General features: G+C 23.3%; 1 protein-coding gene across 1 annotated transcript; it reads right to left on the bottom strand.

Moving 5' to 3' along the window:
• Positions 1 to 3,565: 3,565 nt before the first annotated feature.
• LOC129612628 (ADP-ribosylation factor-like protein 13B) lies at positions 3,566 to 4,936 on the bottom strand. Its single transcript, XM_055526331.1, has 4 exons — positions 4,836 to 4,936; positions 4,553 to 4,760; positions 3,957 to 4,331; positions 3,566 to 3,904 (listed from the first exon to the last, which is right to left on the bottom strand). The coding sequence occupies exons 1-4, from the start codon at positions 4,934 to 4,936 to the stop codon at positions 3,566 to 3,568; spliced, it is 1,023 nt and encodes a 340-aa protein (XP_055382306.1).
• Between the last annotated feature and the right edge of the window lie 10,219 nt (positions 4,937 to 15,155).

Genomic DNA, 15,155 nt, shown 5'->3' with positions numbered 1-15,155 from the left:
ACAGAAAATTAAAATGAAACCGAGGTAATTGCTTTGAGTTGAGAATTGTTTAAAATTAATTTTCAAAAATTAGGAAAATAAGTCCTTAAGGAATTTTAAAAACAAAATATATATATTTTCTGTTTGTGTTGCTGCTTTTGTTGCTTAAACACAAAAAAAAAAAAAAGAAAACTTTCAAAGGAAAATTTTTAACTTTGTTAAAACAAGAAGAAAAAAAAGCTACCAAACTTTTGTTTCTGTTCTAATTATATATATATATAAATAATTTGTATATATATTATTCTATTAAAAATTTTCTCTACAAATATACATATACCTATATAATTATAATATAATATTACATACAACAATCTATATACGTGTACAATAATGTGTATAAAGGAGGACAAATTTCTCAGGTCATGGTAAGATAAAAATTAAATTAGAGATTAATATTGAAGATTAAATAAAGAAGTTTTAATGAAATTTTCGTTAAAAATGGTTTCCCCTTATTTTTTCTCTTCTTTTATTATAGCTTATTTATTTGCGCCTTGAAAGTATGCTCAAGTATATTAAATACATTATATTGTGTGTATGCACAAAAGAAAAATTATTATTCTTATATTTTTATGTGTATATCCTTACCTTTATTGCTACAATATGTAGGTATTTAAATAGGTTCACTTTATTTTGAGCATTATTTTGGTTTGTTTTAGTATCACGGTTTACTCGTAATAGCGAAAAGAAAGCCAATATTTGAATGTTAAGAGCATATTACATTTGCTATATGAAAATTTCTTAAAATCTCATCAATTATATAGTGTTTTCTCGATATAATATTAATAAAATTCATAATAGTTAAGTTGAGTTTAAAGCATGAAAATTTAAATATCAAAATTATTATAATATTCATGTAACTATTATACATTTATAGTAAGAAAATGTGCAAGTTCAATGCCAAATTAAAAGCTAGTATATTACATTAATTTATATGCTTAGTACATAAAATAATAATAACGTGTGAAAATAATGACCTACTTACAAAAAAATATGGATAATATTCTTATTAAAAAATTTTTTTTGTCGGAGGAGACACTAGAAATGTTAACAAAAGTAGAAAATTCTTTCTTTCAAAATTGCAGTAATACTATTGAATAACAAGACAATACTATTGAATAACACGGCACTCTAGAACTAATTTCTGTTAGAATACCGTATTACAGCAATTTTGAAGTTGGACAAGTTTACTTTCGACTACCGTATGGCTTTATATTATTTTACTTTTTTAATAGTTTCTTTTAAAAGCTGAATTTGATATTTATGCTAAATGCACAATATTTTCACAATTTTTACAATTTGATAATTTGATTTTTGTTAAATTTAAATAATTTATTTTATTATAAACTTCCGTCATCAATTTCCTATTCTGTCATTTTTTGTGCATAAAACAAGTAGGTTCCCAAGTGTCCTAAACATAATAATGTAAAGGCGACTTTAAAACAACAATAATAATAAAAAAGCATATTGTTTTACAAAACAAAAAAAAACAGCAAGTAAGAATAAGAAGAAGAAGGAAAAAGAAAACATTTTCACTTTTCAATTTCTTTTGTGTGTTTTTTTGCTGGGGTAGACCACAATAAATGAGTTTTTCTGCCACCAATTGAAAAAATAAAATTACGCCGGAAGTAAAAGATAAAGAAAACAAAAAAAAAAAGGAAACAAAAATTATTATAACAAAGGTATGTGTGTATAAAAAGTACATACAGACGAACAGAAAATATTATTTTTTATATAAATTTTTGTATTTTATAGAAAACTTTCTAGATTGTTTTCTTGCTACCCTTGTAAATTTTCTTGCATAAAATCGATTCTCAAATTACTTTGGGTAGATAAAAAAAAATGGAAAATTCAACAAGTTATCGATCGATTAATTTAGCTTTGTTAAAAAAACAAAACAAAGAAAAAAAAAGTTTAACAGTAAAAGAATTTTCCTAAAAGATTTTTTTTTGTACGGTTTTTGTTTTTGTTTTTATTAGCTGTTTTTTTCTTCATTGCTTAGAAAAAATTTCCTTTTTTTTTGTAATTTTTCTGTTCTTCTGTTGGTTCTTTCTTATTTTCTACTCACATTAAATTCAACATTTTAATACAATATAAGATTTTCAAAAAGGATGAGGACTTTTCGGGAATGAGGACTTTTCGGGAATAATTGTAAAGCTTTACCGCAAATTAAATTTGTGTTAGTACTCGTATAAAGCATAATCATATTTATATATGGAGTAGCTATGTATATTACTTTTAATATCACATAAATTTAATATACCTATATTCTCGTATAATTATGTGATGTATAATATATAAAATGTTGTTCTTTATAATTTATAATTCCTGTTTCCTAGAAGGCAGTCAAATTTTCGACTTTAATAATGATAACAACAATAATATTATAATTTTTGTTATTCTTTGTAAATTTTTGTTTTGTTTACTTTTAATGGTATAACAATTCATAAACTGTTAATTTTAATATCTAAATTATTAAAGTAATTGAAAGAATATAACTTTTATTTTATTATTCTGTAAACAAAAATATATACTTAATGTTCAAAAATAATATGGTGAAATACTAATAAACAAAAAATATTTCCTTAAAATAATAAAAACGTAGAAAATATCATTTAATTGTGAGAATAATTTTGTACACTTATTAATTTGTTCACTGTTTATAGGATAAAAATTTTAAAAAATGATGTAAAGAATGTTTTTAAGAGAGCAGATAATTGGCATCTATTGAATTTTAAACCTTTTGAGAAAATATTTGTATTATACTTTTTAAAGTGCACTTAGTGAAAAATTGTCATACAAAGTTAAAATTGCATGAAGCAAGCACGAAAAATGGATGTTAATTATATTAATAATCATTAATTAAACAAAGAGGAAAAATAAATGATAAGGGCTCTGAGGAAATTAGAGTTTGTTAGTATGAGATATATAAAGATATTGGGTTGTTTGTTAGCCATGTTATGGCTGATATTAAAGTCAAAATTTTTCGTCGAGTATGGCATAAAATCACTCATATGATTATCACACGTCAATACATTGCCATTAAAGTGGAAGACATACGAAATTTTAAAGCAACATTGTTTTCGAAGAAAATTTAATACCTGACACTTGTAAATGTTAAGTTCTACATTAATGCACTGGTCCATTAACTGAAGGGTTTCGACTCAATTCTAGTCATGTCACTATAAAAATTAAATTTAGTTTCTTTCCAAGCACTTTAAATGCTGGAAAAATTATTTTACACAGTTGCTTAATGAATGAAACATGCCTTTAAATAAATGCACGTGCTCTACAAAATTATAATTGTGATAATTATTAAAAATCAATCATTTTAAGTACAAATTTAATTTAATTTAAGGAACTATTTTTCCACTATACAATATAAATATTATAATTACTTGAATGATTCTATTACATAACATTAAAAACTATTTAAAGTCTTTTTTAAGTATCTTAAATCATTAGGCACGAATATCGTATGCAATATTACGTCAATGTTTCAGAGTTAAAGCAGTTTGATCTTTTATTTCTAACTTTTATTTTTATTTTCAATATCGTCGTGAACTATATCGATTTTGTGATTACCACTATCTGCCACTTTATTATTTTTGAAGACTTTATAATCTATTTTTTGGCTAAATCCTTCTTTTGTATTTATTACATCACCGTTCACATTGTTTAATTCAATACTTCTTCCATTTTTTAATTTTTTTTCAGTATTTTTAATTTCGGAGAATAGGGTAGAATTATTTTGAATTTCAGGTTGTTGCACATCATTTGATATTTGAAATAACTTTGATCTTGGTCTAACTTTTTTTATTTTAGATTTTCTTAATGGCGGTGCACTAAATGGTCTAGGAAGCCATTTCTAAAATGAAATTATATTTATGTAATTAATAACAATAACTATTTTTACTTACTCTAAAGCTATCATTCTGTATTAAACTCTGAACGTTTGTATCAAATTTTATTCGATTCTTTAAAATTTTATAATTAAATTCGATTACACTATCTAGCCATTGAATTCCTTTTGTAAATCCAGTATCATCATCTAAACTAAATTCTTCTAGCAACATTGGACATTTATATCGGTTTGCTAAATTTTCTAAATTATAAAATTCTTCAATATCTGAAATACTGATATTTGTTCCTACAGCTAAATCGGATTTTGTTAAAAGAATTAAAATTGGTTTTCCTTGTATAAATTTATGACGAACTATTTCTTCTAATTTTTTGAAACCATTTGGCAAATTTTTTATATCTGATAAATCGATTGCAAATATTACTCCCATTGTCTGAAAAAATGTTTAAGGATTATTTGGTAAGCTTATCTCAAATAACTTTATCATTTTTAAAAAATTCTATTTAATTCCTTTTATTTTTTTGATATACATATATAAAACACATGTCGATTTCTACATTTTTTTAAAAAGGAAAATATATTTCATTCTCAAAACATATACAATCAGAATTAAATGCTATTTTTAAAAAATTATTAGAAAATTTAAATACCTACCTTTACAAAATAGTAATGCCATATTCTTTGCATATCAACACTGCCCCCAATTTCTGTAATATTCCATAGTATATACCGATTGCATTTTGTAAATCTTCTTACACCATTTGTTGATGCAAAATCTTTTCTTCTCTCATATACTAATTTGTGTCCGATTTCTGTTTTACCAGAATTTGATAATCCCAATAGAAGGATACTAAAAATTTTCCTTAAAAAAATTTTTTTTAAAGTGAATTTTTTTTTATTTTCTTGGTTTTTATTTAAATAAATAAATTAATCTTACATTTCATTGGAGCTCTTTCTTGGAAGACATATACAGTATTTACGAAGAGATTTTAGCATTATATTTTGATTATTATTTTTCTTATTAAATTCTATTTCCATATGTGCATTATTTAAAAGTAAGTTTCCATGGTTATTCTATATTATGTGTATATCTATAAAAGCAAGTTGAAAAAAGCTTTTGTCAGTACATACAATCATAAGATTCAGAAAGAGAATATTTTTGCTTGAGCCTTACAAAAAGTAAAAAAAATGAGATTTAAAAAAATAAGAAGATAATAAAAAAAAAATTTGCCAACAAATCGCATTTCCTTATTTTATTTTATTTTAATAAATTAATTCTTAAAATTTTAAAAGCTAGAGTGCCTAAAACTAGAGTGGGTATTAAGAAAAAGTAAAAGAAATTAAATTTAATCAATTTTAATAATAGTGTTGTTCTTTCATATACTAATACTTTGCAAAAAAAATTTTACTCGAAATAGTCAAGTTGGATTGCGTGCTAAACTCGTAGTTTTAAATTTGAGCCAGCGTGTTGTATCGCATCGTAATTGTGTACAAAATGGTGCCGTGTTTCAGAAAACTAAAACTAAACTAACAGAATTCCTTTTATGTAATGAGGTTTGAAAATTATTACTTTTAATAGCCCCACGTTTAACCGAATAATCTACGTATTTTTAAACATCGACAATTTAAAGAGCACTTAAAACTAACCTTAACGTCGTATATCTTAAGAAAATACGATATTATCGTTTCTGTTAATCAATAGAATGGCTAGAATCATTTGAATTATTTGGAATAGATTTTTTAAAAAAATTCAATATTCAAATTTCTATAGAAATTTTTTTTTAATATTAATGCTGTTTGCAATTTATATTAAAATCAATATCAATATTAGAAAATTATTTTCAAGTGCACAAAGCCAGAAATGAAAATTGTTTAAATCTTTTATTTCTTTGCAATAAAAAAATTTAATTCCTTGTAGTACCTTGTTCAGTCTGCAGGAGAACTAAGTACATATTATTTTCTTTTTCGATTAACATATTATAGGAAATCGGATTCATACTATGTTAGCAGATGAAATCTTTTTGTTATTTATTTATCAAATTATTTTAACATATTTTAATTTTTGAAAAATTCATTCTCATATATGTTTGTATATAGTAGATATAAGAAACATGATTCAATTTCACATTTCTCTTATAGAATTTTTTAAAATTAAATACTTTACACATCCTGTTGTTCGTGAGTAAAATGTTATTCGGAATAGTGTTAATCAGGTATAAGAACTAAAAATATCGTATATAACTTGAAATAAATAAATAAATAAATTATTAACTTGTATGGAACATATAAAAATATTTTAAGTTAAATAAAATTAATAATTTTTTTTAATCACAAATGGAAATCATTTAAAATTTAAATATTTTATAGTAAATTACAATTTTAATTATTTTATAATATATCATAGTAGATAAATAATATACACATATTTACATATTGTACTGTTTTAACTGTTAATACAAAAATCTACCTTTCATGCACAAATTTTGAGTAACTTCTGTAGATTTCAATCATAAAAATCCTTATAATTTTAGAAATAAGTAATTCTTCTTCAAAACTGACGACACATTTTATTATGACGACTGACGACATAAAATTCCAGTGCACACACATTTACATAAACATAATAATTATTATATAATAGAATATTTGTGCTTGTACTTACGATTAAAAAATTTTTCCAAAAAATTTTCATTTTCTTCCAAGATATTTTAGTCAAACAGGATTTTTTTTAATTTTAAAAGTTTATTAAAAGCTTAAAAAATATGTTGCAATAATTAAAAAAAAAATTTTTATTTCAAAATTTTCCTTTATAAATAAAATATTTTAGTTTGAAAAGTTTTCATCTTGAAAATATTTTTCGAAATCTTTCTATATTGATTTTGCAAAAGTATGAAATTAAAAAAGTTTTTTTTTTATGTATTTCAATGAAATGAGTATAGGAAGAATATAAACATATATAAATAATATGTATGTGATCCATACAAGCGATTTTTTTATTAATTAAAAAACCCATATGTTTCATGGGTAATGAAACCCATATTTGAAAAGTTTTTATACAAATTTCAAGAGTTTTCACAAATGATCACACACATATAATATGCATGCAATAATAAATAAGCACATTTTAAGATTTACGATAAAAATTACTCGAAACAAACCCTGAATTCCTGTACCATCCTTAATATATTAATTAAATTTTCTTATAGCTACGAGTATTTAAGTAGGTGTTTAATTTTATAGTTTTTTCTTTATTATTGAATATTTTTACACGAACAACTGTATGCTGAAGCTGACAAATAATCGTCTCAAATATAGATGCTAATTTTATTGATATATTATAATTCCTTGCTCAGCGTGGAGTTTTAAGGCGATTTAGCCATCCAGCGATTATTCAAAAATGAAGTAAGTAAAATTCGCCAAATTTTTAAAAATGATTTGATACTCGTATTGTCAATATCGAAACACTTTTAAAATTAAATGATATCGAAGTACTGATTATACAACAATCGAATAGCTATCATACAACTTTAAGAGTGTATGTACAAACGAATATGCATGTGTGGCTGATACATGTATGGGACTGGATAGAAATTGTCATATAGCTCCTAAAATATTTCACTTGTACAGACATCACAGATATGACATGTTTTATTCTCAATTTATTCGAAAAATACATTCAATTTTTTGAATTCCAATAATTTCTCCAAATCTTATTTTAACAACAAATATCAAATTTTGTTTTCGTAATTGATGTATAAGTAGAAAAGTGTTATATTAAAAATTATCTTAAATATTTTAAACGAAATTTTTAATTATACCATATTCGTACCGAATTTTAAACAAGTACTTTTAATTTTAACTCAGAATAATGTTTTTCATAGTATCTTACTCAATTATTCTTACAATATTTGAAAAAAATGTTAATATTATTCAAATCAAAAATTTTATAGTATGTACTCAGGTATTTATTGAATTACCCACTTGTTACAACATAAGAAAATAATTTCTATTTTCATGAATTTTCACAGTAAAATTCAGTTGAAAGTTCTAGATCCATACATAAATACATAGTTAATTGTGCTCGAAACCTTAAGGTTAAATGATTTTCATTATTTATAAGGTTATTTTTTTTTTCTTTGTTGAATTGAAGATAATGTGTGAATTTCAATACATAAAAAAAAATAATTCTTATAAGGAGCCAAAAATATAATAATAAAAACAAAAACGATAAATTGAATTTGTGAGGAAAAAAATAGAAAAATTTACAACAATTCTTTTGATAATGTTGACGTTTGCTGTCAATACAAATTTCATTAATCATTTTCTTTACAATTTCATTTTTCACCAACCTACGCTTATTCGTATCATATTACATGAGATTATACGAATTTTATGTATACGTATATATTATATGTGTGTATATAATTATATTTAAGCTTTTGTTGCCTGTTGCTTTGATTTGTTTTTCATTGATTTCTAAAGAAAAGCAACGAAAGCTTTATGAATTGGAAAACACTATGAATTTTACAATACCTTAAGTTTTCATTTTCTTTCTCTATTCGGTTCTGCTTGTTTTTTTGATAAAGAAAAATTCGCTTATTCATCACATGGCATATAAATCACATCAATTTCCTATAACGGAATTTAAAATTTTCCTTGTTTTTTTGGTTTTCCTTTTTATTACAAGTTATTTTTCAAATCATTGTTTCTAAGTAATCAAGTTTTCCATTTTGTATTTTTTTTCTAGCTAATGTTTTGATGGAAAACTTGTAAAAATTTAAGAAATTGAGACTGCTTTTTAAGTATTTACTTGTCAATTTTGTGAAAAAAAAACAACTTTAAAATTTTTTTTTTTATTTTTAAATTACAGTCGAGTCAGTAAAAGCAGTAACGTTTTTGGAATTTTTTTTTTATTTTATGAAAAATTAGAATACATATGTACATAGTTATGACTTGAATTATTCTGAGGGTATGACCAGAAAAATTTTATTTGCTTTTAAAAAATACGTCAATACCAATTATATCATAGGTACCATCAGCACTTTTATATAAGGGTTTCCATACCAATAGCAATGAATTACAAATTTTGGTAAAGAAGTAATACAAAAAATCATATTGAATTCTTGCTTTCAACAATCGAGATGAACTTGAATGAACGAAATTTTACGATAATAAAAAATATTAAAAATATTTTTAAGAAATCTACCACAAGCAGAATTGCTGTTGACTGAAAATAATATTCTAAAATTCTGAACCATTATTAAAGATGAAATAAAGAAGAGTTTTGCAAAGTTATGAAGCTTATTTCGCTTATTAGCGAAAAAGAACTCTTCTTTTCTTTTGTAAATTATTCCGTGCACTTTTCAATTTTTTGCCTTTAATTCATGAAAATGTTATGTTTTTCGTTTATTCCTCAAGTATTTTAATATACACTGCTAAAATGAAACAATGACGTTCAACTAATACTTTAATTTTCGAATAGCGTCAATTTAAGCGACTGCACTGTAATTTTTTATTAAATTTTTTTTTTCGTTTCTTTAAAACAAATAAATTTAAGACAATAGAAAAAAAACTAAATAGCTGATAGAAAACTAGGAAAACTTTTTTAATTTTTCACAAACCTTGGATTCTGTTGTCTCAATTTTTTTTTTTTTGTCTTTTTTAATTCTTACAGTAATAAAACATTTTCCCTAGTATTTCTCAAAATATAAGAAAACACAAAAACTGAAATCTCTTCGTTCTTTTTATTGTTGTCAAATACTATGGTTCTTGGTTTACTTGAGGAAAAAAAAAGTTAAAGATAAAGAAAATGAATAAAAAATTGAGCAAGGAAAAACTTTTGTTTAATTTTTTATTTATTTCAATTTTTTTTTTGTTTTAAAAGCAATCTGGTTGCACAAGAAAAAAATAAAAGCAAAAATTAAAGTAAAATAAAAAAAACAAGCAAAAACGTAAACACTGAAATTTTTCTTATATTTCTTGTTAGAAAAGGCACACAAACACATTCACAAAATGCTTACCCATCTAGCTTAGTAAAAAAATGCAATTGAACGAAATCATCAGTAGGATTTTCGTATGTTTTGTATGATGCAGTTGAAGAGATTTCGTTTTGGTTCTTTTTTTTTTTTTTGAATTTTTATTTTTCAAAACTCTACTCAACCTTTGTGTTTCCTAAGTTTTCAACTATCAAAACTTTTAATTTTTGTTGGAATTTCAGTTGAAAATATTTTCACAATAATGTTTCTTGTTTTTTTTTGTTGATTTTTTTTTTTAGTTCTTTAATTTATTTGTTGGTAGATAAATTTCCTTTTTATTTAATATTTTGTGTTTCGTTTTGTTTTTTGTTTTTTACTTCTGGGTTTTTTTAAAAAAGAAAAGTTTTTGTATTTTTTTTTTTAAATGTTCTTTTTTTTGCTAGTTACCTACTTGCTTTGTTGATATTTTATTTTGAAATGTTTGAAAAAGAATTAAAAATCAATGTTTTGGCACAACAGTCAAACTGTTGCCATGACATTTTTGTTTTTTCAATATTAAAAAACCAAACAGCAACACAACGATACGTTTCTTTCCCAAATTGTTTCGATTTTCTTATTCCTGGTGTTTTTCAATATACTTGTGTAATTTTTTAATCTTATATACGAAGTTCACTGTACCGGCTATATAACAATTGCAAACAAACATATTTTTGTATTATCGTTGGCTTTATTTGTAGTAATACTAACGCATATCGTAAATAAATATAAATGTTTATATGTACATAATAATGTACAATACTAGGTACGTATGGACATGCTACGGTTTTATTTTTTTAAACTTGATATATTTTATTTAACAAAAAAAGAGTTATACATATTTGTTATAACAAACGTTTTTAAATAGGGTCAACAAATTTTATGTCATATTACAAGTTGAAAATATGAAATGTAAGTAAAATGGCAGGTGAAATTAAATTTAGTGAATATAAAGGATGTAAGAGAAAAAAAAAACACTATAAATTGATTCCTTCCGAAAAATAAAGTTTTAAACTGACAGAATTGGAATTATATTTGATAATATGTATGTTGGTTCGTATGTATAATTTGAACTTATGGATGAGTAAATATTCACATTGCTGTACAAATTGTAAAATTTTTTATAGTTGCTCATTCAAAATACTTAATGGAAACAAAATTTTTGACAGTTTTGAAGTTGAATAAACTTGAAATAATTTTTTCAATTGGTTAAATTGTTAAATTGATAACATAAAAATGGACCAAAAATTGTCCATTGTTGGTTATTTTTATGCACTTCATATAAATATTTGATTGATATTATGTGTAAGAGGTAAGATGAATGTATTTTTAATAAATTGTTGAAAAATTGTCAACATTTTGGAAATTATTTACTTTTAAGTTTTTTTTTTTCTATTTTCCACCGGTTTTAAAGAAAAATTTTTGGCTTTCGCTCGTTAAAAGTTTTATTAGGTACCTCAAAATTCTAAAAATGCTATTTACTGTGCTGAAATTACAAACATTTTATTCAAACTTCATAAACCTAGGAAATAGTAATTTTCGTCATCAATATAAAAGAGTATAGGCAAAGGTTAGTGTGGCGAAATTCCCGTTCTATTTTCCAAAAAATTAAAATGTCATTTCGTAGTTAAATAGGAAGTTGCAAAAATCTGAAATTTTTAAAAATTTAATTTTAAACTATACAAGTTTACATTTTGCAAATTAAACGATAAATACAAATCTCTGCCTGTCCTCTTTCATTTAAATTTACCAGCTCAGCTGGTTTTCTTTAAACTCTCTATAATATATTAAGACTTCTTTTCTATAATTAGTATAAAAATGTAAAAACACTCTTTAAGGGAAAATATTATAATTATGTATATAATATAACAAATCTAACTTAATTGCAAGATTCCATCATTATGTTAGTGCATCTTATAATTTCCTTTTTACTCCTAAAAGTATGTAATAAGAAGATATAAATAAAATATAAGGGGAATATGAAGAATTAAAATATTGTTTTAAACGTTTTTAATTACACAATGAAAATGTGCTATCTAACAGAAATTTAATTTTAGTTTATTGAAATATAATATAGAATAATATGCATAAACTCTTCTGAATATTCTGAAAACGAAATTCACTAAGTCATTGTATAAAAATAAATTTATAAAAATAACTTGAACAATAATTTTTCGAATATAACCTGGATACGGTTCTAATTTGAAATAAACTAAACGTATATAATTTTCGGAATTGAATAAAATTAAAATGCTATAAGTACGAGATCAAGTTAATCAACTCTAAATTCTGTTCTACATTTCATATTATTTAAATATCTTTTGTTTTAAAAATTTTGTGTTATTTAAATGTAAAATAATTTATTTTATTTTTCTGAATAAATTTAAAATATAATATAAATTATATCTTATGTTTTTTAAGTTAACTTTAATATAAAATATGCCCCACTTAGTATCATAATTTTTCTTTTTACCTAAATACTATAACATCCTTACTCTATACAGAAATTAAATTACCATTTTTAATGTTATTTTTTAGATCAAAAATTCTTTATAATATAAAAAAGTAAATTCAAATTATGTAGGTATTCTTCATAAAATAAAAGTTGAATAAGAAAAAAAGCATGTTTCATTTTATTAATTTAATTTGAAATTCTTTATAAGGGGGCAAAAATAAAATAAAAAAAAAAAAGTGAATATTTAAAGGAAAAAAAGAATTAAATATAAATTTCTTTGCTCGCCAAACATATAAATACCAAATTACACGATTTGCGCTAATTTTCATTTTTATTTTCATTTTTTGCTTTTTTTTTTTTCACTCAAACTTTATATTCATACATTTTTCGTTTGTATTTTTATTTCACACACAAAAATTATGATTTTATTTCGCTTTGAACCACTCCTTAACGAATATTTTTCATGCTATCATGCAAAAGTGAAATATCTTTTCTAAATGGTGCGTTATTTTATCTACTTATATAATTATACATAATAAATTTAAATTTGTATAGCTATATTTATATTATGTATATTATAAAATCCTTATATTCAAATGAATTAAGTAGACGAAGATGTTACTAGATATAATTTTGTACATATTACTGTTTTGCGGTAACCATAATCAGAGAATTCGAAAAAACAATGCGGTACTGGAAAATTTTATGCGTTCTTTCTCTTCTATCACAGAGACTGCAATATAATTTTTAATCCGCTTCCTTAATTGTATTTTTTATGTGGTGTTATGCATACTTTAAAAAAACTGAATAATTTGTAAACTTATGTAGCAATCATTTATAAAATCTCCAACGTCTCGATGAAAATGGTTTCTGCGTATTACAGAAAATGCGGAAGAGTGCGTACCACTTCGTTAAAAATTTATCTTTTATTGGCCGATGAGATATCAATAAACCCTTTGAAAGAAATTGAAATTATGATTGGCAGTATTAGAGTACTATTTTCGTTTCTGCATCATCAATACAAATTCAAATCTAATCAAATTTATATATGAATGAACACAATGTTCAGAATCTTATCGAAAGTTTTGACTTATCCAATCATATTTTATTACCCCCAAAATATTTACATAATTTTTAAATGCACATGGTCACTTTGAAGAGAAGATGATCATAAGAATATTTTCACTTTATTAAAAGTCACAAAAAAAATTTTTTTTTTTAGATTTTTAATTTTTAACATTTTTTTTGTAAACGCAAATTTGAACTAAAAAAAAAATGTTCAACAAAGAAACTTTTAGTTAGTCTGCTTTTCAATTTCAATATTTTTTATTGACTCAAAAAAAATTCATTAGTACTGCAGGTTTCAAAACAAAATTCTACGTTTTCCATAAATTTTTTTAATCTCGGAGTTTAGAGAAACTTGACATCGGCGTTAACTATAATTCTCAGTACTTTGATAGTAGTGTACTAGCAAGAACACTTATGCGGTACTGGAAAATTTTATGCGTTCTCTCTCTTCTATCACAGATACAGTGATATAATTTTTAATCCGCTTTCTTAATATTAAATAATAGCAAGACCACTTTTAGGGGTAAGTTGTATGATACTTACTATACTTCCTCTCTAATAATGGTTAATTGATATTTGGTTTTAAATTAAGCTATGCCAGTAGTCATATGCGTAACTATCCGAAAATGCAATCTGTACTTATTCCTTTTTCCTTTCTGCCCTTCTTTCTCTTTCGCAATTAAACTGCACAGTTTAATTTTAAAATTATTTAAACAACAAAATTTTCGTAAGTTTTTTTGAAAACTCTTTCTTTTTTTCAATTTCTAATCTCAACTGAATTTAGAATTTTCATTCAAAAATCATAAATTAATTTTTAATACTTGTGTAGCTTTTCTTTTGCCTTCAACCTTTTTGTCTAATCTGAAATGTAGTAGGTATTTAAAAAAAATATAAGTAAAACTTATTCTTTATGCTTTATTTGTAATATCTACTTAATAAGTCAAAAAAAAAAAAAACAAATTTCAATAAATTTTCAAAATTTATTTTATTTGTATATTTAGTGGGACCCTAGATTTTATAATATACCCAATAAATAAATGGTATAACGATACTAAGGGGCATAGTCCTTAAACTTTTCTATTAAATAACTTATGGCACGTACACACACTTGTTTATAATAATATATGTAAATATGTATTTTTTATTGTATGTAGCTATAAAAATGTTACCCATAATTGTCCCAAAGTTTTTTGATAAAAGTTTATTGATAAACTATGCGAACATTTCTGATATTTCATTTAACGGTATAATTTTTAACACGTTCAACTTTTTCTTTTTCATATATTTTTGTTTTAATTTTCTCCTCTTTTCTTCTTTTTTATTTTTTGTATTCCTGAAATAATTTTTATGAATTATGAATCATTGTTATCACGTTTTTGACCGCCATAAAACATCCCCAAAAGTTATTTGAGCGAAAATTATAATTTTTGTTCTTTTCTTTCTATTTATTTTATTTTTTATTAGAGCGTTTTCTTTTTTTTTTCATTTTATATAAGGATATGTGTATCTAAGTATAAGTATGTATGTGTTTAACTAGATACCCTACTTATAATTACACTCTCTAATAAAATAAATCATAAGAGTGAAAAATATTTCCCTTTTTTGTTTTCTTTCTTCTTGCGCTATAGTTTAAATGTAGAACTCAAGAAAAGTGAAATTATTATATGGTAAAGTAACAGAAAATGATAAAATTAAAAGATCATAAAATTAAATTCAACAAAAA

The sequence above is a fragment of the Condylostylus longicornis genome, unplaced genomic scaffold (genome assembly GCF_029603195.1).
Source record: "Condylostylus longicornis isolate FDR11 unplaced genomic scaffold, ASM2960319v2 ptg000004l, whole genome shotgun sequence".
Taxonomy (NCBI): Eukaryota; Metazoa; Arthropoda; class Insecta; order Diptera; family Dolichopodidae; genus Condylostylus; species Condylostylus longicornis.
Note: the sequence above shows the minus strand (reverse complement) of the source record. Positions and strands in the feature narration are given on the sequence as shown.